The sequence below is a fragment of the Balaenoptera acutorostrata genome, chromosome 10 (assembly GCF_949987535.1).
Source record: "Balaenoptera acutorostrata chromosome 10, mBalAcu1.1, whole genome shotgun sequence".
Lineage (NCBI taxonomy): Eukaryota > Metazoa > Chordata > Mammalia > Artiodactyla > Balaenopteridae > Balaenoptera > Balaenoptera acutorostrata.
The window spans coordinates 46,231,113-46,258,817 of NC_080073.1; the positions used below are offsets into that span (position 1 = coordinate 46,231,113).

The 27,705-nt window shown below is 54.0% G+C and overlaps 1 protein-coding gene across 1 annotated transcript in view; it reads left to right on the forward strand.

Moving 5' to 3' along the window:
• The first annotated feature begins 14,676 nt into the window (after window positions 1–14,676).
• Window positions 14,677–27,705, forward strand: part of VIPR1 (vasoactive intestinal peptide receptor 1) — a 29,494-nt gene continuing 16,465 nt past the window's right edge. Inside the window, exons 1-2 of the mRNA XM_057555758.1 lie at window positions 14,677–14,857; window positions 25,605–25,753. Coding sequence (XP_057411741.1) covers window positions 14,780–14,857; window positions 25,605–25,753 — 227 coding nt within the window. The 5' untranslated portion in view covers window positions 14,677–14,779. The remainder of the gene's footprint in view (window positions 14,858–25,604; window positions 25,754–27,705) is intronic.

Genomic DNA, 27,705 nt, shown 5'->3' on the forward strand with positions numbered 1-27,705 from the left:
ACTATTCTTTCCATATTTGATGCTAATGACCTGACTTAAAACAGGCCCTCCAGAAATAGAGACACAGATGTAGAGAACAAACGTATGGACACCAAGGGGGGAAAGCAGCGGGGGTGGTGGTGGGATGAATTGGGAGATTGGGATTGACATAAATACACTAATATGTATAAAATAGATAACTAATAAGAACCTGCTATATAGCACAGGAAACTCCACTTCGCTGTACAGTAGAAACTAACACAACATTGTAAAACAATTATACCTCCCCCAAAAAAAACAGGCCCTCTTACAAAATCGATTTTCCCATCACTTTCAGAGAAAGCTATACTTCCCAGCAAACACAGTTCCAAGTAGTCATCGAGATTCATGCTGATAATAGGGCCTCATGTCTCTCTGATTCAGTTTGGATCTTTCAAAACGCCTTGATTAAATTTGGCTCTTCTGAAATGTCAGTGGCTTTGACTCAGGAAGTGTGAATTCTCAGCAAGTCTGCCAAGTGTAGGACGCTTCCCTTCATCACACATTCACTTTCTTCAGTGACTGAGACCGATGTCTTACACAAATGAGTGCATTTTTAGCCTGATGGCCGAGGAAGAACTCTTTCCAGAATTAAATTCCCATTTCCCTTTGTCTTGCAGGCTCACTGTGCCGTGTGGGGACGTCATGCCCAGGTCCCCTCAGTCTCCTGAGCCTGGCAGTGCGGGTTCCCAGCTCACTCGGCAGCGACGCTTGAATGACAAGGGGATGTTGAGGCAACATCTCCCGGAGGGTGTCCTTGGCTGTGATAAAGCACTTCTCAGTTTTCAGGAGTCTCTGCAGGCTCCTTTGTCTTCTCTCCCTCCCGAGCTCATGGCAGAGAGATGGGCTACGATTCTGATTCTCTGATGCGATGCATTTGACTGATAGAACAGACACAATGACAGTCCCCTCTGGGAAGCAGCTCCGAGAGTTGACTGCTGTATTTTCTGACAGATGATATGAATGGACCAGGTACACCTGTCCTTTAATAGGCTGACACCTGGAACAACCAGCACCCCAGTGGCCGTGGAAACAAAGAACAGGGTTGGGATGGGAATAGTGCTGAGACTGTGGGGAGATTTCCCTGAGACCCTCTGTGTATTGCTGGGGAACACGTGGAAATATTAGCTGCATTTCCTCGTGTGTCCTTGTTCTTTCTCAGCCCAATAGCTAAGACCTCCCACAGGGACAGGATGAGAGAATAAGAAAGTCAAAACTTTGGCTTGGCTTTTAAACGTCAAAAGTCATTCTGAGTTGTAAGAAACTGAAGGACTTGGCATGAAATTTACAGATCATCTAGAAACTTTGAAGACTTGTGATAGCTCAGGGCCAGTTTTCCCTGCCCCAGAGGAGAAGAGGGTCCCAGGATCAAGGAAGGGACAGCCTCTGGGGAGTCATGTGGGCAGCAAGGGAGGTGGACACTGGGGCTTTCCCTGGAAATGGCGTTGCTCCTCCACCACCCGCTAGGTGGAAACTGCGGGGGGGTTTCCTAGGGACCTAGGGACCAGGGGGATAGGACAGGGACCTCAGACAGGCATGGGGTCCACGCCTAAGGTTGCAGATAAAACACAATACTAGGGACAGACTAAAAAATCACTCATTGTTTACCTGAAATTCAAATTTAACTGGGTGACCCGTATTTTTACGTGCTAAATCTGGCAGCCCTACTACTGGGAGGATCTAAAAGGCCCCCTCACTCTGAGCTTGAAGAGGGAGACACAGGCAAGGAAGGGCCGCAGGACACAGCCGCCTGGGGTGCATCGCCACCCCGTGGCCAGCAGCAGGGGAAGCAAAATGTTTGCTCTGCATCCCAGGGAGCCCCAGAGCCAGCCGCCGGGGTAAGGTTTCAGAAATCAGATGAGAACACAGCTGCCACCTGCAGGGAGCACTTCCCTCAGAGCACCAGAGCAGATTGATGGTGGGACTCAGACCAGATTTTCACACACACACACACACACACACACACACCATATGTGTGCCTCTGTGCAAAAATCCCCCACGGATCAAGCCCTGTGCCAGTTGGTGCACTTTTATGCTTAATACTTTCTAAATGCATTATTCTTTCCTTTGTCAGGCCCTCTACCCTTGCATCTACCCCGTAAGGTAGGTGTTTTTTATCTCTATTTTCCTGATGAGGCAATATAGACAAAGAAGTTAGGTGAGTATCCCAGAGTCACCTTGCTGGCAGGTGGCAGAACTGAGGTGTGAGGCCGGCTGTTTAGTTCCGGAACCTGCACTCTCAACCTCCAAAGGCTTGGCCTGAGGAATTCCGGAGCAGGAGGCCACTGTCGCAGGTCTATGACCTAGGGCAGCCCGGGCAACGACACTCCCAGGACTGTGGAGAGGGCCAGCCCAGCCCGAAAGATGCTCGGGGTCTCCAGCCATCCCTCCTGTCAGCCCTGGCCTGCTGGGAATGCAGGGATACACCAGGACACAGGAAGGAGGATTAAGAGATGAGCTTTAGACACTGAGGACGGGCACAAAAGGGAGTAATGGCCCCAGAAGAGAACCAGCAATGCCTCCCTCACAAATCCCCACATACTCTAAGCCAGGCCACAGAGACCCTCTGATCTGGAGTGGAAGGAATTTGCAGGGGTGGTGGAAGCTGTTTCCTCCAGGTACAAAAGACATCAGTGTCTTGTAGAAGACTCTCCCAACAGAGTCTTAGGGCCCCAGGTCATGAACTCTGGAAAACTGGCAAGGATTTGGGGTGACCTGATCATGAAGCAACTCCCTTTGTATTTCTTCTGATTTTCCTATCTTCCCAACACTCAGTCTCTGCCACAGGCTGTGGCCAATGACAGTAATGTGGGAGTAGAATGTAACACACATTGGGGCTTCCCTGGTGGCGCAGTGGTTGAGAATCTGCCTGCCAATGCAGGGGACACGGGTTCGAGCCCTGGTCTGGGAAGATCCCACATGCCGCGGAGCAACTAGGCCCGTGAGCCACAATTACTGAGCCTGTGCGTCTGGAGCCTGTGCTTTGCAACAAGAGAGGCCGCGATAGTGAGAGGCCCGCGCACCGCGATGAAGAGTGGCCCCCACTTGCCGCAACTAGAGAAAGCCCTCACACAGAAACGAAGACCCAACACAGCCATAAATAAATAAATAAACAAATAAACCCAAAGTTTAAAAAAAAAAAAGAATGTAACACACATTGGTGTTAGACATGGAATAGCATGATGGTTAGGTAAGAGAGGCTCTGAAGCCGGCCCCCCTGTGTTCAAATGCCAGCTCTGCTGGGTGACATTGGACAAGCTCCTGAACCTCTCTGTGCCTCAGTTTCCACATCTGGAAAATAAGGACGATAATAGCACGTGCTTCACAATCTTTCTGAGGAGCAAATGAGATAATACATGTAAAGATCTTAGAGCAGGCCTGAAACATAAAAGCCCTCAAGAAGTTAAGATTCTGGGAGAGTGGGGCTTAGTTTAAAAGCTGTTGCAGTGACACAATTAGTTCTGAGTTTGAGGGAGGAAACTGAGGCACAATTCTAGCCCCTTGTCCAAGGCCTGGAGTCGCTAAGTAGCAGAGCGGTAATTCCCATTTTATCTGGATGGCTCCAAAGCCTGGGCTCCATTCCTTACACCCTCCTCTTTCTATTTACATCGAGTAAACTGGGCTGAGCGATGTCCTGAGGCCTCAGGAACTTGGCGCCACTGCCACCTGGTGGTGATGCTGCCACATGGCCCGTGGCTGGGACTCCCACTGAAGGCAACCAGAGGTGAAGGCAAGTCCTCAGAACCAAGGACTCCCAAGGGGCAGCTTGACCAGTGAAATGAGACAGGTCCCCAAAGCCTCTCTGGAAACCTTGTCCACAGAGGGCTCAAGATTCTCGAGATTAGAATCTCTCCTTCTTGAAAAGGCTCTTTGAGACAAATGCTTGCCAAGGTCTACATGTGTGATTAGTTGTTTAATCAGATTAGCCAGCTCTTGGGCAGGAGAAAAGTCAAGGGGATGGGACGTGGGACAGGTAAATTTTGATGGAGAAGATGCATTCAGAAGGACTTAAAGCATAGGACTCACCTAAAGAGGTCAGATTTGGGCTTCTGTATATTCACAATGGAGGTGCTTAGCATGATCCGAGGGTGGCCTCCCTGAACAGCTTGGGCTCTGGTGGGGAGAAGCGGTGCAGTATTAGAACTCTTTCTGTTTCATGTGACAGAAGGCCAGCAGACACTGGCTTAGGCAAAGAAGGGAGCTGTATCTCAGAAACTAAAAAGTCCACGGGCAAATCAGCTTTAGGTACCTGCTGTATAGCACAGGGAACATTGTAAAACAACTGTACCCCAATTTAAAAAAAAAAAGGCTTCAAGGAAAAAAAAAATCTGCCTTAGGTGCATCTGGATCCAGGGACTCAAATAATGTCAGCAGATATGTCTCTCATCATCTCTTGGGTCTGATTTCCTGTGTCCTGGCTCAAATCTCAGGCAGGTCAGTATGGCCTCAACAGCAGCAGGCTTATATTTTCCTGGCTTACTAGTAGAGAAACACACTTTTTTCCCGGAGTTCTGGCAAAGGTTCCAGGGCTGGTGCTTACTGGCTCAGCTTGAGGCATGTGACCATCAGCAAGGCTCTCACTGGTCAGGCCTAGGGCGTGTACCCGCTACTGGAGCCAGAGTAAGGCTGACCCCCACTCAACCATTGAACCATGTGGGCCAAGACTAGGGGAGCAGTAGTTTCCACCCCAGTAATCAAGAGGGTGCTACCAGAAGGGCACGTGTTCTACATGGATAGATGTTTCACCGTGACATCAGGAGGACTAAGGAAGAGTCTCCAATAGCTGAGTGGCCAGCACGTGCCAGGCTAGAGCAGCCGGGCCCTGATAAAATACATCCAGCCCCTCCACATGGAGGGGAGGCCACGACCCCAACCCTACTCTGGCCGCAGATTAAGGGATCTTCAGGCCCAAGCTTCCCCATGAGTTGACGCTTCTCTGAGACCAGGGATGGGACCTTTCTTTAATGCACACTGTTGTGTACTTTCCTGGGGCAAGGCCCCTTCTCCTGGTCCTCTGGTGGTGCCCAGTTGTCCTCAAATGTGGCCTTGGCTCTAGCCTGCAAGGCCTCTACCCTCTACTCCCTTCTTGCTCCCCAGCTGTAGGTTACACACACACACACACACACACACACGCAATCCCGCCTCCACCACCAGTTCCAGACCTCCCCTCCCTGACGCTCCGTCCCCTTCAGAGCACTGTTCCCACTGAGCGCCTCCTGTGGGCTGCATCACTCAGAGAGACTAAGCCCAGCCTGCGGCCTCCACTCACACCGTAACTCATCCCTGCAGAAGATTCTGGTCTCCTCAACCACCCTGAGGGCTCCCAGGGCAGGGGCTGAGCTTCCTCCTTGCCTCGTCACCCCTTTCAAGGCAGAGGACAGAGATGTCTACGCACCTCAAGGGCGGATAAATCATCTCATATCTGGAGCCAATTATCTCCTATCATGAGGCAAGAGAGCCAACAGCCAATCCAGCCTGGCTCCCCAGAAGCAGCAACGGGTGTCAGGAGTCACCTGGGCGGCAGCAGAACTGCGGAACTCGTCTGGGCCCCTGGCCCCATCTTTCTGGGCCCTGTCCCATCCCAGGCAAGAAGAGGCCGAGGGACAGGAGGAGATGACAAGTGACTTGGGCCTGGGCAGGGTCCAGGATAAAGGGGGAGTAAGAGAGAGGCATGTGCGGCTGAGGCTATTTTTACCCAGATCTGAGCAAAAAGAAGTGTGGGCTGCTCTGGCCAGTTAGTCCCATCCCTTGGTGCCTGGCCACAAAGTCAAGAGACCTGAGGGCGGGGCTGTGTCTCCCCTCAGAGGGGCTCCCTGAGGCAGGGCTGCTTCTGATCTCAATACCGGGCTCCGTGAGGCAGGGCAGTGTCTCCCCCCTTAGACTGGGGCTCTTGGAGGGAAGGGCTGTGTTTTTTCAGAGTCGGGCTCCCTGATTTAGGGCTGTGCCTCCCCTCTGACTGGAGCTCCTTGAGGACAGGGTCATGTCTCGCCTCAAATTCCTGTTCCCTGAGGAAGGGCTGTATCTCTTCCTCACTGTGGACGCTCAAGGACAGGGCTGTACTGCCGCAGACTGGGGCTCCCTGAGCGAGGGCTGTATCTCCCCCTCAGACTGTGCTTCTTGGAGAGCAGGGCTGTGTTTCCTCGTAGTGGGGCTCCCTGAGGCAGGGAGGTGTCTCCCCTCAGTCTGGGGCAGCACCCACCGGATTGGGAGCCAGAGGGAGGGATGGGAAGCGGACAGGCAGACGTGAGAACTTCCCGCAGGGGTCCTGGAGACTCCCAGCCTTGAGGCCCTGGCCCCTCTCTAGGGACTGTGGACTTGGAGACTCAGGCACTGCCTGACGGGAGCCAGCCACACATTCTCACTCCCTGTGACAGGCAAGGTGGATCAGGGTCAGAAGTCAGGCTAGGCTGATGCCCATATTCAGAAGTTAGGTATGATCCTGGGGTCATGGGTCACTCTGGATTGAGGCCCATGATCAGGATCAAAGGTTAGTTTTAATCGAGACCCATGATAAGGGTCAGGGGTCAGGTTAGAGTCAGGGATCAGTCTAAGATCATGTGTAGCTCAGGGTGGAGGCCTTAGATCATTAGGGATCAGCCTGTGATCAAGGGTCAGATTTGGCCTAGAGTCAAAGATAGGTCTAAGTAGGATAGGCTTGCTGGAGGAGCTCCATCTCTCTTGCTATCCAATCATCACCACTCTGGGCCTATTATCCCAGGTCTTCCCAGAAGTCTTCCCAGAGCGGGTGACTGACACGGACTCAAGCCCTGAAGCATGACAAAGTCTCCCCTGAGAGACGTGTGGAGGAAGGCATTCCTGACAGAAGGAACAGCACAGGCAATGCCAGGGAGGCATGAAAGAGCTTGGTGTTCTACAAGGCAGAGCCCAAGGCTTGGGCAGGGGTGGGGAAGAGTATCCAAGGTCAGACTAAGGAGGGGCTGGGAAGAGCTTCCCTGAGAGCCTGTGAGAGGGCAGCATTAGAATCCTGGGACAGAGGGAGGGCGGCATCAGCTATGGGTTTTAGGAAGACTCATTCACTTATTAGTTCATTCAATGAACACCAATAGAGGGCCATGTGCCAGGCACCATTCCAGGGACTTGAGATACATTTGGGAACAAAACACCTGGAAATCCCTGCCCTGGTGGAACTTCTATGCTAGCAGAGAGAAACTGACAATATGTGTAATAGAGTATATTCACAAATAACTAAAGGACATTGTACCTTAGGAGGTGACAAGCACAATGGGGAAAAGATGTAGACAGGGTGAGGGGGCCCAGCCCAGGATTCGGAGCGGAGGAAGCAGTTTAGTATGAAGTAGAGGAGTCAGCCTTAAAGAGAAAGGTGAGGAGCTATGGTGATACCTGGAAGAAAAGCATTCCAAGCAGAGGGACCTAAGACCCAAGAGCAAGAGTGGGCTGGGAATCAGAAAACAAACTTACAGTTACTAAAGGGGAAGGTGGGGGGAGGATGAGTTAAGAGTTTGGGATTAACATATACACACTACTATACATAAAATAGATAAACTACAAGAACCTACTGTATAATACAGGGAACTACATTCAATATCTTGTAGTAACCTATAATGGAAAAGAATATACGTATACATATAACTGAATCGCTTTGCTGTACACCAGAAACTAACACAACATTGTAAATCAACTACCTTTCAATTTTTAAAAAAGAGTGGGCCAGGAATGAGTTCTTGGACTAGCAGGGAGGCCAGGGTGGCTGGAGACAAGAGTGGGAGAAGCAGAGGAGAGGTAAAGGGGAAGTGATGGGGGTCTCACTCAGGATTTGTAAGCACTTTGAACGAAGGAGCAAATCACCTCATTTATGTTTTAAGATGTGTTTTAAAATAATCAGTCTTAGAGAAATAGTTGAATAACACCACAGAACGCAATCACCAAAACTCTGACTGTGGGAAGCCAGTGAACAGGACCAGTCCAATTTCTTCCAAGGAGAACTTGTGAGGAAAGGAGAGGCAGAGAGATGAGGGAGCCTCTATATTGAATTATAATATGTGAGACTTATTTAAACAAACAACTGGTAGAAAATAAAAGCATTTATAAGGCAAAGAAAGAAAATTAAATAATGACACTATTTAACGCTGTTAAGGAATTTTGGCAGGTGGGGAGGTGTGGTTAGCATAAAAATGGTATTGTGTGATAATAGTATTGTGGGTCTTTTTTTTTTTTTTTTTGAGTGCTTATCCTGTAGAGGTACCTACTGAGTTATATTTACAGATAAAATGATAGATCGGTGATTTGATTTAAAATGATCATGGCTGGGGTGGGGACACAGAGAAAACAAAATGATGGGGGATACATGGGAGTTCATTATGTTATTTTATCCACTTTGTATAATTTGAAGCTTTTCTTAACAAGTTAAAAAACAATAATAATACTCAACTTGCCTGCTGAGGTTGGAGAGTAGGGGGCCAACACCTTGATTTCCACAGAGGACCTAGGTAGACCATATCTGGACTTCTGACCTACAGAAAATATGAGGTAATAAATGGGTGTTGCTTTAAGATGCTAAGTTTGTGGTACTTTGTAACACAGCAACAGAAAACTAATACAGTTCCCTTATCCCTTTCCCCTCCCTCGTCTTACAGAGAGAAAACAGGACTTAGACATTTATCCTTCCTGGACATTTTTTAGACTTTTTCTATATATTTTTGTATCCATAAAAGTTACAGAGTACTGCTTGCAGATTTTAAGTTCTATATAAGGAACACTGTATTGTACACCTCATTCTGCAACCTGCTTTGCTTGCTCAATACCATATTTTGAGATATCTATCCCTGCTGGGAAATGTGGCTCTAGTTGATTTATTTATTTATTTATTTTTTGACAGCTGAATGGAATTCCTGAGGGAAGGGTGTTCAGCTCTTCCACTCTGACTGTAGATTTGACAATTCATCATTTTTTCATGTATCTTGAGGCTATATCATTAGATGCTTAGATGTTCATGATTATTTCATCTTTTTGATAGATTGAATGTTCTAATAATACGAACTATTCCTCTTAAATTTCCCATCTTAAATTCTCCTCTCACATTTACTGTGATGATTAATTTTTGTCATTACTCCTGATATTTGATTTTTTTTTCTGATATTTGATTTTATGCTTCCATGTATCATGTATTCTTGTTTCTAATCCCCCCCCACACACATATACAATAACTTATTGGATTGATGGAGTTTTCTTTGTGTTATCTTACCTTCTTCTAGTTGTTTGGGAGTTCCATAGAGACTTCCATCTTTTTCAGTCGATAGCCTTAAATTTTTAACACACACACTAGTCTCTGATGGCATCAGTTATGTTACTTAATCCCCAGGTCTGTTTTGTCCCGTTGACGTTATCGTCCTTTTCCAGAATCTCTGTCCAAGGCCAGCTACACAACAATTTACAGGAACCCGGGGCTGGGAGTGGAGAGGTGAGCGTGGGAACTGAGACCTTCTGTGGACTTAGGCTGAGCTCCCGCTGGGGTCGGGGTGCCACAATGCCCACAGAGTTCATTGCCTCAGGAATGAGCTCTGAGACACAGCCTGGTGCTGGGGTCCTGGGCACCCTTTCTGCGACTCATTCCCTCTCTGCCACTAATCACGCAGAGCCTTGCCCCTAACTCAGCCTCCTCCCAATACACGCTGGCCACGCCCTGCTCTCACACCCGGCTGGGAGCAGATGCGTCTGTCCTGACTCACACCCATACACAGCACACACACTCACGTGCTCTTATTCACGGACACACACATGCCCACAGATACGGCAGCAGGCATTTGACCAAGAAACTGTGGCTGCTGTTAGAGAGTAAATGGGGGAGGGGGGGCGTCCTCCCCTCTGGAGTCTCCCAGACTTGCTGTACCACGATGCCAAGCCGCATGATGACAGACTGCTGACCCCCTGGATCATAATGAGCCCTGGGATTCTGAGGAAAGGAGCTCCCTCCTGAGTCATCCCTGTCTGTGCCCAGCATAGGCATTCCCCAAGGGTAGGACCTTAGGCTCCTCTTCCTCTGTCTCCTGGAGCAGGATCTCTCCCCCGGCCTTCATTTTCCACGCCTCAGTTTCCCCTCTGTGGTAGCCGCAGACATGCCTCACTTGGATCTCCTGTCAAGAAAGAACATGCCATTCAGCTGTGGGGAATGCAGTGAGCTGACGGCCTCTCTGAGTAGCGCTTTCAGGATTCACCACAGCATTTGAGGTGAGGGTGCTTCTCTTCCCAGATGGCCCCCAGACATTGACTGTGCAGAGTAGGGTTACTAAGGCGTCCACGTGTCACCTTGGCTCTGCAGCTCAGGGTCAGGCTAGCAGAGGCTCTGTCAGAGCTGGGTCGCAGTCTGAGGTTCTCCCTGCTGGGTCCTGCCTTTTCCTCCTTTGTCTTTCACAGGGTCCCCCTGCCATCCAATAAGCTTCCGATAATACTAACTCCGTCTTAGCATCTGATCACTGGAGGGCCTGAACTGATGCACCTAGAGTTGGTACCATCACCTCCCCTCCGCCCCCTCCCTCTCGAGCTCTAAGCCCCAGCCTCCAGGACCACGGGGTGATGCTGGCCATTTCCGAACCCGTCCCTGGGCTTCATTTCCCCACCTCTCAAGTCAGGACAATTCTCCCTCCATCACCTGCACTCCCATGAACTTTTGTTTTTAGCTAGTGCAGCTGCAGCATCACCGGAAGTTCCCTCCAGTGCCCTGCTCAAGCAGTGCTAGGCTGTCCTAGAGGGGCAGCCAATGTCTAAGTCACCGCAACGTCCCCAGTGCTCATCAGGGGGCCAGGTCAGTGGAGGTGGTGATACCAGAGGGATGAAGGAATGCTATTCACTGCAAGCAGTTACAGAAAGGATGAAGGGAATGTTGCTTCTTTAAGCAATAGGCCTCTCCTGCCCTCCACCAAACCACGGCTTGGAGTTCAGAAACATCTTCTCACAGGAAGAACCGGCCCCAAAGAAGGAGAGGCCTGGGGAGGTGATGAGCACCTCATATCCTGGGAGCTGCCAGCCCCACTCGATGAATAAAGACCTAAGGTGTCTTCAACTCAGAAGCCCAGAAAGGGCAAAGCTTGCTTGCATCCACACAGAAATGTGGATGGCTCCGGAAGGAGCAGTGACTCCCCAGGCCAGGTCCCTGCCAAGGAGGCCAAGACCACACCGTGGTCCCCAGCTGCCCTTCCCACTCCACTGCAGACCTCACCATCATTGAGTTCCTGAGCTGGGAGCCTTGAAGCACTGCGTGCACGACTCAGAGAGGTGGGAGAAGGACTGGGGGAGGCAAGGTGGCACCCACAGCAAGAATGAGGCAGGCAGCCAGGAAGCCAGGCAGGCTCCACATGAGTAACTGCCGATTCTTTCCTGCCGCGCCTGTCATCACGGGGGAAGGCAAGTGACTCTGCCTCTCTCTCTTTCCCCCCACCTTCTGCACCCCCTCTGTTTCCCGCATCCAGAAGGGAGGTGGGGCTTGGGCCAGAGACTGGAGACTGGTTCCAGGGATCCAGGAGGAGAGACTTCAGAACAGAATACCCGTGGAGGAATCCATTCAAGAGGACATAGGGGAGCAGAGAGAAAGAGGTGGCTGTGACCCCCTCCCCAAACCTGGACTGATGAGGCAAAGGCCAACTCCAGAGGGACTCGGGCTTTGGGGGGGGGGGGAGGATGGAGACGGAGATCCAAGTCACTGCTTCCCACCCCCTCAAATAGTCTGTCTCTGTGCCCCCCTAACACACACACACACCTCCTGTTTCCGATATCCCACTCCCAGCCCAGAAGCTTTCCCAGATCATCAAACAGGTGAAAGGATGGTTTTCTCATCAGATCACAAGGACTCCCCAGGAGTAGGCCCCCGGGTGATCCCCACAATGCCTCAGGACATAGAACTGGACAGGCAGGAACAATTCGTCAAAACAAGGTCAAAAAAAAAAAAAGAAAAAACAAGGTCAAACATACTCTTGGTTGAATTGTTCAGGTATTGGTTTGTTTTTGTTATGTTCTTTTTCCTGCTTCTTTCACTTCTGAAGTTGTTTTGTGACTTTTGATAAGTAAGGAAGGGTGGGTCTCCCAGGAGAACAATTCTGAAAGAACAAAGAAGTCATTTTCATTGCAAAGAATCTGCATGGAAACTATTATTCCTCAGTCACCTGCTTCCTTCCTGGGAGCCTGAGGACTGCAAGGGCATCCAGGGGCCCTGCCAGTCACTCTCGCTGCTTCCAGCCTGCCCACATGTAGTCCTCGAGCTAAGGAGGGGGTGTGGCGTGGACACCCTCCAGAACAAGGGGAGAGGCAGGCACCCCCAGCTGAGAGCCTTAAGATTCCCACCCCTCCTCCATCTGCCCCCTTCTGGGCCTGGCCAAGGGTCACGTGGCAAAGTGGGGTTTGACTCTCTCCTATTCCCCAATCCTCACCTCCCTCAAATGCACTCTCAAGTAACCAAGATACCTGTCCTCAGAGAGAGCAGAACTTTAACAGGCCAAAGGACATGCTTTAATGGTGGGATTTCATCAGCATTCTGCAGCTGATCAGATGGGGTGTGTGTCTGTGTGTGTGTGGTGTGTGTGTGTGTGTGTGTGTGTGTGTGTAGAGTGGGCAAAGGTTTATGAGATCCAAAGCTCATGGATTTGCCATTCATATCTAGGATTCCTGGGTCACTGTGCCAAGCAGAGGTGACTCTCCAGAATGAGGACAAAATTCCACTGCCCTGCTAGAGCACTGAGGCCTGAGAGGGAGTACTGGCAAGGTCGCAGGGGGAGGCAAGGACCTCTGACTCCTGAGCCTAACCTGGCCTCCAGAAGTGAGAATGGATGAGGAGATGGCTGGTGATTCTTCAAACACTTCCTCCCCTGAGAAAGTGAGTTCAAACCCCAGAATGGCCAGGGCAAGGGCATCTCCACAGTTCTCCTGTCTGGGGAAGGGCTTATGTCCAGGCTTACTGATTATATCTGGAAGGAGGTAGAAATCTGGAGGGAGTACAATAGCTCCCCAAGTCCTCCTCAGGCAACAGGTGCCACTGTCTTATCTATCTCAGTGCCCCAGTGCAAAGCGCAGAGCCTGGCACACAGCAAACTCTTAATGATTGTGCGAGGGAGGGAAGGAGGGAGGGAGAATAGAAAGCAAATGCTAGCACCCCAAATAAGCCGAAATCGAGGAGGGGCTGGGCGCTCATCCCTTCCTGGCTTTCCCTTGTCTCTCCATAACTCCATCCTACCCTTAGAAGGTCAGCGGCCCGAGTACCCCGCGCTGTAGGGAGGGAAAGCAGGGTGCGCCCGCAGGGAACTCTGACGCACTTGCTGATCAGCCAGCGCCTGGAGTAAGACTTCCTTCAAGCAGCCGCACCTTCCGCAGGCGCCCAGGGACGCGCAGCCCTCTCCGCCTCTCCACTGAACATCGCCTGCCCTCATCCCCCTATCACAGCCACCCATCAGCCACCCTACCCCACTGCCACCACCGCCACCTCCAGCCTCGACTGCACCGTCTCGAACCCTCGGAAAGAGGGCAAGGCAGCCACCGGCATTTGGTCCACAAGAAGGCGCCCTTCCAGGGCGCGGAGCCAGTGAACCTGCCCCTTATTCTAAGGAAGAATAAACCGAGCTCTGAGGACTCACGGTGGAGGAGGGCTGGCCCCATGTCACCCGCCGAACCTTGGAAGTGAGGCATCAGAGGCCGGCTCCGGGCCTTTCTCTGTATCTCAGTTTCCCAGTACGTAAAATAGGGAAGGCTGGAGGAGGAGGGCTCTGGTTGTTTTAGGTCGGAGGCGCGCAGTCCGGGCCCGCGCGCGGGCAACAGACCTTCCCTCCCCGCGTGGGGGCGCTGGAGCTTCGGTTCTGCCTCCTTCCGGAGGTGCCCCGGCCCAGACGCGCGAGGGAGCGGACTCGCCAGCCTTCCTGAAGCACGACGCCCCGCCCCCGCCTGGTCGTGAATGGTCCGGGAGCCCAGCCGGTGCCGAGCGCGCCCTGCCGGGTCGCCAGGGCTCAGGAGAGGCACCAAGGAACCCAGAGTCGGGACTCATTCGCGCCCTAGCTTCCCCTCGCCTGGCCTCTCCGGCGCGAGGGATGAGTTGGGGCGACTGAAAATGGATCAAACAGTGAGCCTCACCTATCTGGGGCATTTGCAGCCCAGGACCCTAGGCAGGTGGCGCCCTCAGCCTAGAGGATCAGAAGTGATTTGTGCTGTCTCCTAATCCGGCCCGCCTGCACCAGCCCTCCGAGGCGCAGAAGTGGAAAATGGCGAGGCTGGCGGGGAGACCTCCTAGAGGAGGTGGCTTGGAAGTTGGACGCGCAGAGCGCCCTGGGGTGGGGCTAAGGGGGCGTGTGGGAGTGGGAGATCGTAGCCTGGCGCTTGGAAAAGTCGTGAGCCAAGCAGGGACGAATGGGACGGGTTGGGGTCTCCCGGGGATGCGGTCCGAAGGGACAAAGGCCTGCCCACACCTCGCGTCTGAGGACTGACTTGTGGGACTGGCGGAGGGAGCGCTGGGACACCCCGCTCGCCGGGGCTTCCCCCAGCCCCGCCCCACACCCCCCAGCCCCGCCCCACACCCCAGCCCCGCCCCACACCTGCGCGGCCGCCCCGCCTCTGCCGAGCCATTGGCTGCACCCGCCGCCCGTCAGACGAGCCCCCGGGGCCCTCCCCCGCCCCGAGCGGAGCCTCTTAGCGCAGGGGCACCGCGGCAGCGCCACTCTGTCAGTCTCCCCGCCGTCCGCTGCGCGGTGCGCCGCCCGTCCGCCCGCCCTTTACCGGCGCCGGGCCGCCCGCCGCGGACTCGGGGCGGACCATGCGCCCGCCTAGCCCTCCGTCCGCCCGCTGGCTCTGCGTGTTGGTCGGCGCCCTAGCCTGCGCCCTCGGCCCAGCGGTGAGTGTCCGCCGGGCCGCCCAGAGTCCCGGCAGCTGGGGGTGGAGCGAGGGTGACGGGAGCCCAGCCGTGTGCTCAAGTCTGTGTGGAGGGGATAAGGGGCGCGGAGCACCGTGTCTCGCCTCCCTTGCGCCTCAGACCGGATCTAGACCCGAGGGCTGGGTGGGGTCTCCGTCGAGCCTAGTCCCTTCCCGCGCTGTTTGGAGCCCGCTCGGCGCCGGGATCTGGGACACCGGTGGAGGGGAGGCGGGAAAGAGCAGACTCCAAACTTGCCTTCCGTGTAGTACCTGTGGGTTGGGGAGGTCAGTGGATGCAGGGTCGGGGAGGTCAGTGGATGCAGGGTCGGGGATTGTGGTCCACTGAAATGGAAGGTCTGCTAGACAGGAGGTTGGAAGCAGGCTGTGAGGGTCGTCGTTGTGTGCTGTGCCCGACCGGAGGTGTCTGTGGGGCGTTAAGCTACTTGTAGGAGTGACATTCAGCAGCAGACCAAGCACCGAGGACCCCGGGACCTGGGAAGGGGCTTTTGGGATCAGGTGGCTGGCAGGCAGACCCTTCTGTGCCCTCGCACTGAGCAGAGCTGAAAGGTATGGAGCTCAAGGTGGAAGGTGGTGGGCAGTAAGGATTTGGGGTGGTGTTTATCAGGGAGAGCCAGACATGTGCATGGGGAAAGCTGACTAGGGAGCAAACAACCAACAAGCAGTGGCCACCCTCTTCCTCCCACTTCTGCTTCATCTCCATATGGGTGTGTGTGTGCCCCTGGTGCATGTGTGCCCTCGTGCCCTATATGTGGGTGTGCCCATGTGTGTGCCTGGGGGTGTGGCTCACCTGGGCTGCAGGGCAGATTCTGGTTGAGGCAGGAGATGCATGGGTCATCTCTCTGTAAGATCAGGGAAGACCTGAAGACTACCCAAGCCCATTTTACAGATGGGCAAAGTGAGGCCCAAAGATAACAGAGCCACACCTGTTCCCCACCCATCAGACCTGGACTGAGGTTGATTTCTTTCTACCCTTACCTCAGGACTTGAGGAATCTGCAGTTGCTGCTTGGGCAGGGCCTAAAACCTGTGGGTTCCAGGTCTGGCACTAGCTCCAGGTTGGCTGGTGGGTGGATGGAGTCTATTGGTCATCTAGTTTCTTCTATCCCATGATTACCTCCCTTACCATCACCTCCACCAGGGCAGGAATCTCTCTTCCATCTAGCTAATGTCTTGCACACTCTGGGATGGGGTGCTCATTGCTTGTCCTGGGAGCAGACCTTAAAACAATTGGCATAATTCCTCTCCTCCCACTGTGGTGAGACCCACCTCCTGAGCACTCAAAGCCCCACCAAGTTCTGGCCCTGAGGCCATAGCTCTGGCACCACTTACAGCCTCTCAGTGTCACAAAGCCTCCAGGCCTCACCAGCAACCCTCAGGCTCTCCCACCCTTGGGCTCCAACCACTCAGATTCTCCCTGGATGAGCCAGGGATCTTGAGACCGCCACTGGCACCCCATTCTCCCATCCCTGGAGGCTTCTCAGCCTAGGGGCAGAGTGGTTTCAGTGGGGCCCCTTCTCGTGCAACATCTGCCCCCCCCACCTCCTGAGAGAGTCCAAAGCCTGGCTCTTCCCATGCCTACCCTCCCCTGTCTTTCCACATTTTGTTTGGTTAGTTCCCAACTTGAGCTGCTCCTCCAGACAGCCTTCCCTGATTGCTCCAGCCCACTCAGCCCTTCCCCCTCTGACCCCACCCTTCAACCCTACTCACCTCCCAGCCTGGGCTCTTTTGACCATCCCATGGGATCAAGGGCTAAGGTCTCTCACCCTCCCATGTCCCCTACAGCCCAGTGCAGGGCTGGGCCCACAGAGGGAGAAGGGACTCACCCAGGAGTGGATGAGGGCAGGCTGGAATGAGGGGCCCCCATTTCCCTCTCTATTTCTCCCTCCTCCCCACCAGCCAGCACTTGCTCCCATAAGGAATGGACACCAGGCAATCCTGCTCCAGCCAGACTTGGTGGGGGCGGGGGGGGTGGGAGAGGGGGGGGTGGTGTACGTTACCAGAGTCATAAAATCGTAGCTGCAAAGTTCAGTTTGAAAGCTCAAGGCCTTATCACTCCTGTTTATGGAGCCCTGACCTCAGTCTGTGAAGAGGAAATCTCTGAACAGGGAAGCAAAAAAAGGAAAGAAAACCTCTAGTGTCTCAGAAGAGGAAGTCTGCCCCAAGACCACCCTCCAGGCCTTCCACTACCCCCACCCCCTGGACAGCAGGCACAGGGGCTCCTCACTGGTAGCAGAACTGCTCAGGCCAGTGCCCAGCCCAGGGCAGGGACGGGAGGTGTCATAGAGAAGGAACAGACCCAAGCCCTGCCCTGGGAAGATCCTCCAGTTGGTAGGGGAGAGCAGAGCCAGTGACCCAGGAGAACCAGCCCAGGTGGGTATGGGGTGCAGCTGCCCAGAAATGGGGCAAGGGTCGCTGAGAGGAGCAGTCAGGGAAGGCTCCCTGGAGGAGGAAGGGCAGTCCCTGAAGAGTTCAGCCAAATGGTCCAACCTTCCACCTGAGACCATAAAATAGCCTCTGTTGGCAGGACCAATGAGCCTGACCCCAGAAGGAGGAGGAAGCCCTCAGCTCCCCCCAGAGACTGGGATGGCCCTGGGCTTGGGGGACGCTTGGTTCCTCTGACTCTTCTCTGAAGCGGGTTGCTGGCCATCTGCTCCTGAAGGCTTCACCTTGCCATAGGCATGCTGCCCCAGCCCTCTGCTTCCAGCTGCTCCAGAAGCTGTCCATGGCTACCCAGCCCTCCTGGCCCCCAGCAAGCCACCCTGTGGGCTTTAGGAAACACTGCTACAGAGGGGTCAGGTCTCCTCCTTAAGTCAAGGGACAACGTCAGTTAGGCCTGCCTAGGGCTCCCCAGTGACTGCACTGGAAGAGCAAGCTCCCTTCGGAGGTTTCCACCCTCCCATGCTCCCCTGAGTCTCCATCTTTCCTGATGTTTCTAGAGCTTCCATGATAAGGAGCCTGAGCTGGGTCCTCCCCCTCCATGGCAATGACCAGTTGACCTGGAGAGCATGTTTCCTTTCTGTGGAAGGGCCTCTGTTAACCCATCACAAAAGGGAGGGTGAGAACCCTTGGCCCAAGATTCAGGAGAAATGGGAAGAGAGGCCAGCTCTACCCTGGCTGGGGCAGAGTCTTCCCACCCACCCACCCACCCCCAGCATCACGACTGACTGTGAAATGGGCTTGGCCGTCCAGTCAGGACTTCAGTGAGACTTGAAGGAGGTGAAAGTGCTGTGTTAACTATGTGACAGGTCTTTCTTTCCTCTTGATCCCCAGCTCGGGAGCCCTAGGGACCCTTCTTCAGCCCTCTCTTGCCCCCCTTGCCCACGGGCTTCCAGGGCAGGCGGGAGTACTGGGGACAGGGAGTAGTTCTTCCTCATGGGCGGCCAGACAATTTGGGGGGTGAGGCTCCAGGCCCAGGCAGGCAACGGATGATGGGCCTCCCTGCACGCGGGCGGCCTCATGGCAACCCAGCCTGGGTGGAGCCTGCCACTCGCAGGGGCCCTTCACTGTGACACCCCTGGCCGTGGATGCAGGAATGGGGCCAGGGGACTGGACAGAGCCCCGTCCCTTTCTCCCTGCTCCTCCTTCTCATCCTCCCAGACTCCGCCCTCCCCTCTCTGACTTTCCCAACACAAAGCTGTTCTCATTGCACTCAGGAAAATGTACAATACACACAAACTCTCCCACATACCTTAGATGTATTTCAGAAGAAAAAGAAATACAATTTAATCTTTCCATCACATTATGGGGTTTTTTTTTAACTGTTATTGTGAACATTTTCAAACATATTTTTTTTTAAGTGCAGTGAATAGCATAATGAACATGGAAATACCCATTTCTTGGAGTGATGTCAGCAAAATGGCAGTATAGGAATTTCCAGTGTTTGTCCACTCCCAATTTCTAGATTTGAAAATTATTAACCTTTGACCATTAATATTTGCATCATTTGCTTTTTTTGGCTGAAGCATTTTAAAATACACTATAGACATCATAGAACAAATTATTTTAAGATGCATCTCTAAAATCAAAGGGTATTTTCCTATGTAACTATGATACCATTATCACACCTAACAAAATGAACAGGGATTCCTTAATAGTCAATATTCAGGTATCCCCCAGCAGCATTTAATCCAGCATCACAAGATGAGTGGTGATATTATCAGGGTGGGAGGGTTGTACCTACTACAAGGACCTTTCCTGCCTGTGCCATGATGGGACTGTACAGCGAGCTGGCAGGTGGGTGAGGGGATGAGCAGGGGGCCTGGAGCAGGGTGGGTGGGCAGGAAGCTGGGCTTCACTGGACAGGACCCAATCTTATATGCACCTCCTCTCATGTGGTTCATGATGTGAAGGTCCATATCTCCCAGGAAGTGCCTCCCACCATCTTAAAAACGAGTTCTTCCTGCCCAGGGGGTCATCAGAGGAGAAGAGGTCACCAGCCGACATATCGAGGAGTCATGGCTCCCTGTGTCACTGCCCTGCTCTCTGCGGGTGACCCGACATCAACATCACCCACAGACACCGTGTTTGAAACTGAGTGTTCTTTCCCCAGTGGTGCCCAGGATGACTTTCAAAGGACAGAGGATTTAAACCTGAGTCCATGCCGCCCCGGCTTTGCTGGCCATCCTCGTGGTGATCCTCTGCAAAGAAAGCCTGTAAGGCTTCATGCCCCTCAGTAAACCTTGCAAGAAGGGCCTCTTGAGGGACCAGGCTTAATGCCAGGCTAAATGCCTTTGCTTGCATTCTCCTAATAATGAGAGCCCTTGCCCTGGTACCACCCTAAGCTGAGGAAAGTTCTTTCTTGCCCCAAACCCAAGCCTGCATCCCAGCCCTATGTCTCCCTCTTTTTCTTACCCCCCCCCCCATCCACCAATACCCATTCTCACTCCACCCTCCTATCCCCCCAAGAGCTCAGCCTTCCCCAGGACTTGCAGAGACAGGAGGCTTTGGACGATTGGCAAAAGGATGTGAAAATACAGGGAGGGGGAGAGAAATCAGACTGCAGTAGGGGGTAGCGGAAAACCAGGCTTGAGACCTTTCCTCTGGAGGGCACTGCTGCCACTTGTTAGTGGGCAGGACATTCAGACTGCCTGGGGTTCCGCAGGGCATTCAGGCTGGCGCTAGGCTGGGTCTGGGCATAGACAGCAAGGCAGCCGGGCATGAGGGGCTGGGCTGGGCTGGGGCTTTGGCAACAACTGCTAACCCTTGGCAGTCCCCTCGTGTCCCTTACATGTGACCCAACACAACCCTGGATGTAGGTGGTGCCGCCATTGTCCTCATTTTACAGATGAGGTGAGGTGACTTGCCCAAGGTCGCCCAGCCCGGAAGTGGCAGACAGTATGATTCCAGAACTTGTGGACTTAACTAGGCTCTGCCGTTAACTAGGCTCTGCCGTCTTATAAGAGGAGCTACTTCTTCCAAAGCGGTTATGGCATGTCACATACCGCCCTGGGACTTTAGAGGCAGTTTTTCATTAGTGAAATGTACAAATCTGAATTTGCAGGCTCAGGGAATTGTCTCGCACGTGTGCACCTATGTAACCACCACCCAGATCAAGCTATTATACATTTCCATCAGCCCAACAGACTCCCTTGTGTCTCTTCCCACTAAGATGATAATTTCAACTTCTTTTAGTGCCCTCTGCAAAGCCAGGAGCATGTTCCTCCTCTTTTCTGTGACTGCTGGATCCCATGATTTACCTTACCTTCCTATGCCTGCCCCCATTCTTTTCTCCTCTTACTCCTTCTCTCCTCTCCCTTTCACCTCCTCCTCGGCTACAAGATCTCCATCTCCTTACCAATTCAAACACAAAAGCCAAAATGAAGGGGGCAGCGGGCGAAGCTGGGTTGCAGTCCTATGTGCCTTTGATCACACTGCTTTCTCTCTGGGTCCTCAGTTTCCCCTCATGACTCTTTGTTGCCCCCTTATTTCAGTGGGGGGCAGGGAGGAGCTTAAATAAATCATGGGATATGAGATGGTAATGGGAGAATGGTAAATGTGACCCTCCCGAGCCCCCGCTCTCTACTCCCCATTCCCCAGCTTGCTCCAACCATCCCTAGCAGGAAAAAAAAAAAAGAGCCCTCCTTTGACAAACCTCAGAAGCACAAATCATCTATGGTGGCCCACACTGCTTGGTAATTTGCAGGCAGGAAGTTCTTTCTCTTATCTCACCTATTCCAGCCTGCTGCATTTTAGACCCCTCTCACAGACTAGCTGCTTCTCAGAGGGACTCATGCGCACCCACCGCCCTGCTTCTGTCTCCCGTGGCTTCTCCAGCCGTAGTTCTCTGGCCCTGGGATGAAGCTGGAGGTTCTGATTCAAGACCGGTAGCCGTGGTCTCAAGCTTCCCTTGAGGGGGTTGGGTATGGCCCACAGCACCTGAACTGGCCTCACCCTGTCTCTCTGAGCCCCTAGCATCTAACAGCTACAACTCTCAGCATCTTCACCCTTTCCCCCAGAACCTCAGCCTTTGCCCTATATCTCAGGGAGCCCCACGTCAGGAAGAGGAAGCAGGGCCTCTCCCAAGCCCCTCACAGTGGGAATAGAAAGGAAGGGGACTACTGAGCAGGTGGAATTAACAAGACTTGGCTAATCCACGGCCCCAGCCAGATACTCAGGACTCTCCTACAAACCCCCAGTCAGTCACCTCCCACATCCAGCCAGCAAAATGGCAGGAGACACAGGATCAGGATTGAAGGGATGCTATGGACTTCTGCACTCTTGCCTGGTCCCTTCATTTGGGCTCAGGAACTGCTGTCACAGAGAAGGTGTTGGGGGTCCAGTCTGGCCTGAAACTCTCATCTTAAACCACCTGCAAGGTGAGACTGACTTTGAGGCCTGCTTCCTCCTCTCCACATGAGGTGGCAGGAGACAAGTTGGGAGACCTAGACAGTGGTGGGATTAGCAAGGGTCTTGAATGCCAGTTTTGATGTCTGGGCTTTGACTCCTAGGACCATCAGAGATTTGATGCAGGAGAACGAGGCTGGGGATACACATTTTACAAAGATCCCTCAGGTTGCAGGTGGTGGGGCTGAAAGCTACTACGCTAGTCCAGGCAGAACTGATGAGGCCTGGCCCCTGCCTACGTCTCCCAACTTGTCTCCTGATGCCTCCAGCGCCCCTTGCTGCAGCCACATTGGGCTTCTTGCAACCTTGAATGTGTTAGGCATTTTCATGCCTCCACGCTTCTGCACACACTGCTCCTACTTTCTGGAATGTTCTTACTCTACCTCTAATTGTCAAACTCTTACACAACCTCAAAGGCCCACCACTACTGCCTATTCTCTGTGAACCCCACACACCAGCTGTATCCTCCCCTGGAACCCTCCCCTGGGACCATTAGACTTGGCTACATCTGGCTGGGAATTTTCTAATTTTGTGTGTCTGGAGTCCAGAGGGATAATGAGGATGTTTAGAATAGGGAAGTATGTAGAAGAGGAAGTCCATAGTCTGCTTGAATTCCTCAGTGATAAGGGCTAGAGAGAGCTGTCCTGGCCCTGGCCTCCAAAGGGCAGTGGTTGACCAGATGGCCCAAGACAAGGCCATGGAGTGGGATTGATGCAGTCCAGACCAGTGGCCAGAGACTTAGCTCCCTCTGGAAATGTGCATTGCTGAGTGACCTCCAGCTCCCTTTTGGGTCTCTATTTCCTTTACCCTTCTCCAGATGGGGCCCAGCACCCAATTGTGGTGAAAGCAGAACTCATCCTCTAGACCAGTGGTCCCCAACATTTTTGGCACTGGGGACCGGTTTCGTGGAAGACAATTTTTTCATAGACAGGGTGAGGTGGAGGGGGGGACATGATTCAGGCAGTAATGCGAGTGATGGGGGGGGATGGTTTAGGCGGTAATGTGAGCAACGGGGACCGGCAGATGAAGCTTCACTCGCTTGCCCGTCTCTCACCTCCTGCTGTGTGGCCCGGTTCTTAACCCTGCGGCCCAGGGGTTGGGGACCTGTGCCCTAGACCACCCTCACTTTATTCAGAGATACCCCCAGGCTCCCAGGTTATCCCAAGGGCTCCTGCCCTTCCTCTACACACTGCCTCTCAGGAGAGACACTGTGGCTCTGCTGCTGGGGGAGCAGAGTTGCCTAGAGAAGTTGACCCCACACCCCTTCACCCTCAGAAAGTAGCAGGCAGAAGCCACCAGGAGCCCTATGATGCCCTCAGTGACTGGAAAATAAATGTGTCCCGGCAAACAGCATGGCCATAGCCCAGGCTTAAGAGGGCTCAGCAAATGAGGGCGTCCATTGTCCTGTCTTCAGAGCACAAGTCTGGACTCTTGGTTACAAGGACAGAAAACTCAACTGGCTTAAGCCATACAGAAAGTTATTGAGTCATGTTCCTGGAAGCAGGGCTGATTTCAGGCATGGCTGCGTTCAGGGGCTCAGACAATGTCAAGAGGATCCAGTTTTTCTCTACCTCTTTATCCTTCCTTTAGCTGTGTGGCTTCATCATTGTGTTATACTTGGCAACAAGGTGGTGGCAGTAGTTCTAGCCCCTGCGTCCTTTGAGGTTTCCAGTCCAGTGGGAAAGAACAAATCCACTTGCCTAATTGCTTAATCCAAGGTCCCAGGAATGAGCTTCCTGGCTCTGAGGAGCCTGAATTAGGCCATGTGCCAGGGACTATGGCCAGGAACACTTTGACTGGCTTAAGTCTGGTCATATATTGATCCCCTGGAAGAGGGTTCATCAGAACCCCATGGACTAAGAGTGGGGAAGGACATGTTTTCCCAGGTAGAGATGAGGACATGGTGTCCGAGGAAGGTAAAGGATGGTAGAAGGCAGCAACACAGATGTCTACTACTACCCATTCTGCTTTCATGTTGTGGGGTGATGGCAGCTGAAAATGGGCAGGAGAAGCAGGCAAGGCTAGGGAAGAACCAGAAGGTAGAACAAACCCTGTTGCTGGAGGACAACAAGCTGGGAAGTTACCTTGGGGAGAAACGTGCTCCAAGCAAGCAAGAGAGACCAATGGTGGGACACAAACTGGGGTGGCCAATCCCTGGGTTCCTCTTCCAGAGGCCACCTCTGGGATCCCTCTGGCCACCCCTCTTCCCATGCCCCAGCAGGATGAGCCAGACACAGATCCCTTAAGACAAAGCACCATGAGTATTTCCGTCCCTTTTGGGCAGGAGGGGAAGCATGTGACCCCAGCACCCAGACCTCACTCGCCCGTGTGCCACGAGCCTGGAAGCCACACAGCGAACGTGGGTTCCATCTTGGACCATTAACTCTACCAGCCAATTAGGGTAAAGATACTAGCTGGAAAGTCATTTAAAACTTGGCATATGGAAGGTAACACAGATCTATTATGGAGCAGGATACACTTGTTCATATAACTGTTTAAAAGAAAAGATATGAGATTTAAGAGTGTGGTCCCTCTTTGGGGTCACATGCTTACAATGGGATTGACTTGTTTAGAACAATGCCAGACAGGGACCCCCTTAAAAGAAGGAAATAAAGGGAACCCCACCATACCTATGCTGTCCCCACAGCCCTACCGCAAGAAGCCTTTGGGTGAGCAAGGGAGGTGGTTGAGGCCCATTTGGCCTACCAGGAAACTGAGGTCCAGGGAGTCGAAGACCATGTCCCAGGGTGAGGGGGGACAAGTGGAAGAGATGCTGATAAACTCTGATTCTGGAGCAATCTTGCTGGCCTCTGCCCACAGCCCTGTTGGGACTGTGACATTCTTCTCCCTGGGCAGAGATGAGGAAGCTGATGTAAGGTGGCAGCCACTTCCCTAAAGCCAAAGAGACAGGCAGAAGCTGCCACCAGCCCAGTGGTTCCTTCACGGAGGCCTTTACCCACCTTCCCCACCCAGTGGCTCCCAAGACCTGTTTTTTCTGGCTGTTCCTGGGCAGCTATCACCCCTACTCACATGTCAGACCCAATGCCAATGTCTCCCTGGCACACAGGTCAGATCTCACCCCTAATCCCTGGCCGGGGCACAGGGGAGGGGAGGGGAGAAGCTTGGGCTTTCCCATCCCTTTTCCCTACCTCCAGCCATCCTAAAGGGGCCTCTTGTACTTCCTGAGACCTCCCTCACCCTCATTAGATCTGATAGAGCTTGAATTATTCAGAAGCTAAGGAGGCGGGGGTGGGGGTGGGGGTGGGGTCTGGCCAAGGAGGCCCAGAATTCCCTTCCCAGCCTGGTGACCCAGGGGGACTGAGCACAGGCTCCTAGAGTGGGGACAGAGGCTGGAAGATGCAGCCAGACTCCTGGATTCCTCCCAGGCCTGGCTCCAAGAACAGGAAGCCAGGGTCCACCTCATGACGAGGTGGCACCTGCTGGGCCCCACTCATCCATGGAGACTGAAGCAGGGACTGAGGGCTCCCAACCCAAACTGGAAAGTCCAGTGGGCCAGCCCTGGGCTCTAAGGAGAGGCCCTCTAACCTCTGTCCATAACCGTACCACCCACAAAGAGACAGTGTTGTTACAGCCATGGTACTGCTAGGGCCACCAGGAAGCCATGACAGGGCCCTCAAGGCAGACCCCGCTTTGGGGACAATGGACAAGAGTTTGGGGTCAGATCTAGGTCAGGGTCAGGCTTCAGTTTAAGGTCGAATTCAGCCTGGGGTTGGGATTGGGGTGTAGTCTGGAACTTGGATCCGTCCGGTGACGGGGCCTTGCTTGGCGCCGTGCTCCTGGAGTCCGTGGACGACACGCAGGCTGTGGGTGAGGGTGACGGCTCCCCATCCCTGTCTCTGTTCCCAGGGCGGCTGGGAAGTCGGGCTGCAGCAGGAGGAGTGTGACTTTATGCAGATGATCGAGGTACAGCACAACCAGTGCCTGGAGGAGGCCCAGCTGGAGAATGAAACAACAGGTGAGGCCCCCACTGGCAAGGAGCCCCCCTCCCTCACACCGTGAGCCCAGATCCACCCTCAGGTCGAGGCTGCCCAGCTGCAGGGCCATCAGATCAAATGGCAGCACCCTCTGGTCTTCACTCCCCAGTCCTGTGCGCCCCGCATTTGGCTCAGCAGCCCTGGGGTGAGAACGGAAGGAAGTAGATGGCTTCCTTCAGAAGTTGCAGCCTGAGCCAGACTCAGAAGGGTGGGCAGGATTGGGAGAAGCAGAGAGGCTGGAAGTTGGGAGGCGCCCGAGGCCGACTGCCCGTGGCAGGTGGGGAGTGGCTATGGCGTTCAAGGCTCCCTGTGAGGGAGGGGGAGGGCCGGAGCAGTGGGGAGCCCGAGCAGCTCTGGGCCTCCCTCCCAGAGGTCACCTCCCCCGAGGCCGAGCTTATGGTTACATAGCAGCCTGGCTCAGGAGCGGGGAGCACCTTTCTTCCTGGCTCCCCAGTGCCCCCATCTCACTGAGGCTGGCAGTTATGCACCCCGTCCTGGGCCCCTCCTCCTGGGCCCTGCCGCCCAGGCTGTCTGCCTCCTGTAGAGGCAGTGAGTGTGTGTATAGCATCAAGGATGGCCTCTGCCTCTCCCAGCTCGCAAGGAGGGACGGCCCCTTGTCTCCCAGGGCCCTGAGACTGCGGCCTGGGTAGAGGGGTGGCCGGACCGGCCTGCTGCCTATGCCCCAACCCCCCGCCAGGGCAGGGAGGCAGGAGCAGGCTGCAGACAGGCCTCGGAAAGGCTCCACAGTGGGATCCGGGCTCATGTGCAGCCCAGAGAGGCCCAGACCCCAGACTATAGGCCCCACTAGAGCACCTCCTAGGCCCCAAGGGCAGGCCACCCTCGTGATCCCAATGAGGTCATTGCTGGCACAGGGTGCATGGCAGGTGCCAACACCCTGTCACCAGGCAGCTGGCCCGAGATCCAGAGGAGGGCATGTATGGGTCTGTGGGCGGTGAGTCTGCCCATGACCTCGTGAGAGGCTCTGCGCATGTTCACGCACATCCAGCTGTGTGCTCCTGGCCCCTGTCTGTCTAGGGCTACGGCTGTGCCCCTGGGCTGTGTAGCTCCGTGACTGACTCTGAGTGTCTTTGTGTGTTGGAGGCATGTGTCTGTGTAAGCCTGGACCTGCCTGGATGAGTCTGCCTGGTGTGCTCTGTGTGTGTGTGTGTGTGTGTGTGTCTGTGGCACGCTCAGTCATGTCTGTACATGTGTGTCTGTGAGTTGTGTGTGTCTCTCTGTGCCTGTGTTTGCTTGTGTCTGGTTTTTCCATGTCCAAGTAAGTGTACATGTATGTATATCTGCGTGTGTGTTTGTGAGTCTGTGTGCCTGGATGCTTGTCAGTGTGCGTGTCTCTCTGTGCACACACGTCTATAAAAGGACAAGCAGAGCCCCGCCGCCGCCTCGCCATCCCCCACCCCAGGCTGGGCTTTCTTTCCTGTTGAGGTGGCAGCCCCAGTGGGCATGCTCAGCCAGCCTGGGCCCTGGGTCTCTGTGGGCCTGATGACGTGTGCGGTGGGACCTGAGTGGCCTCCCTGGGGCAGACGCACAGGGAATACTCCGGGCCCAGCTCACAACCACGGGCCCTCCAGGCGCCCAGCATTTTCTTGCCTGTCACCCCCTCTCAGCTTCCCGACCCTGCTGTCTCCAGCAGACGCCTCCCTGACCACGTGCCCCCTACCGGCCCCTCTTCCCTGGCTCCCCCGCTGCCTGCTGGCCTGCACCCCAGCACAGCTCACAGCCCAGCCCTGGTGGTGCTGAGATCCCTGAGGCCAAGCGTGGCCGCCCTGAGGGCAGAGCCCAGCCTCCCTCCCCTCTGTGCCGCTTCTGGTGAAGCTGAACTCAGGGCCAGAGACCCAGCTCTGAATCCACTCCTGATCTGGACCGCCGCTGGAGATCCAGAGAGCCTGAAGCCTGGCAAGGACCCAGACACAATAGCTGGCCTGCAAGACAGGGTGTGCCCAGCATTGTCAGGG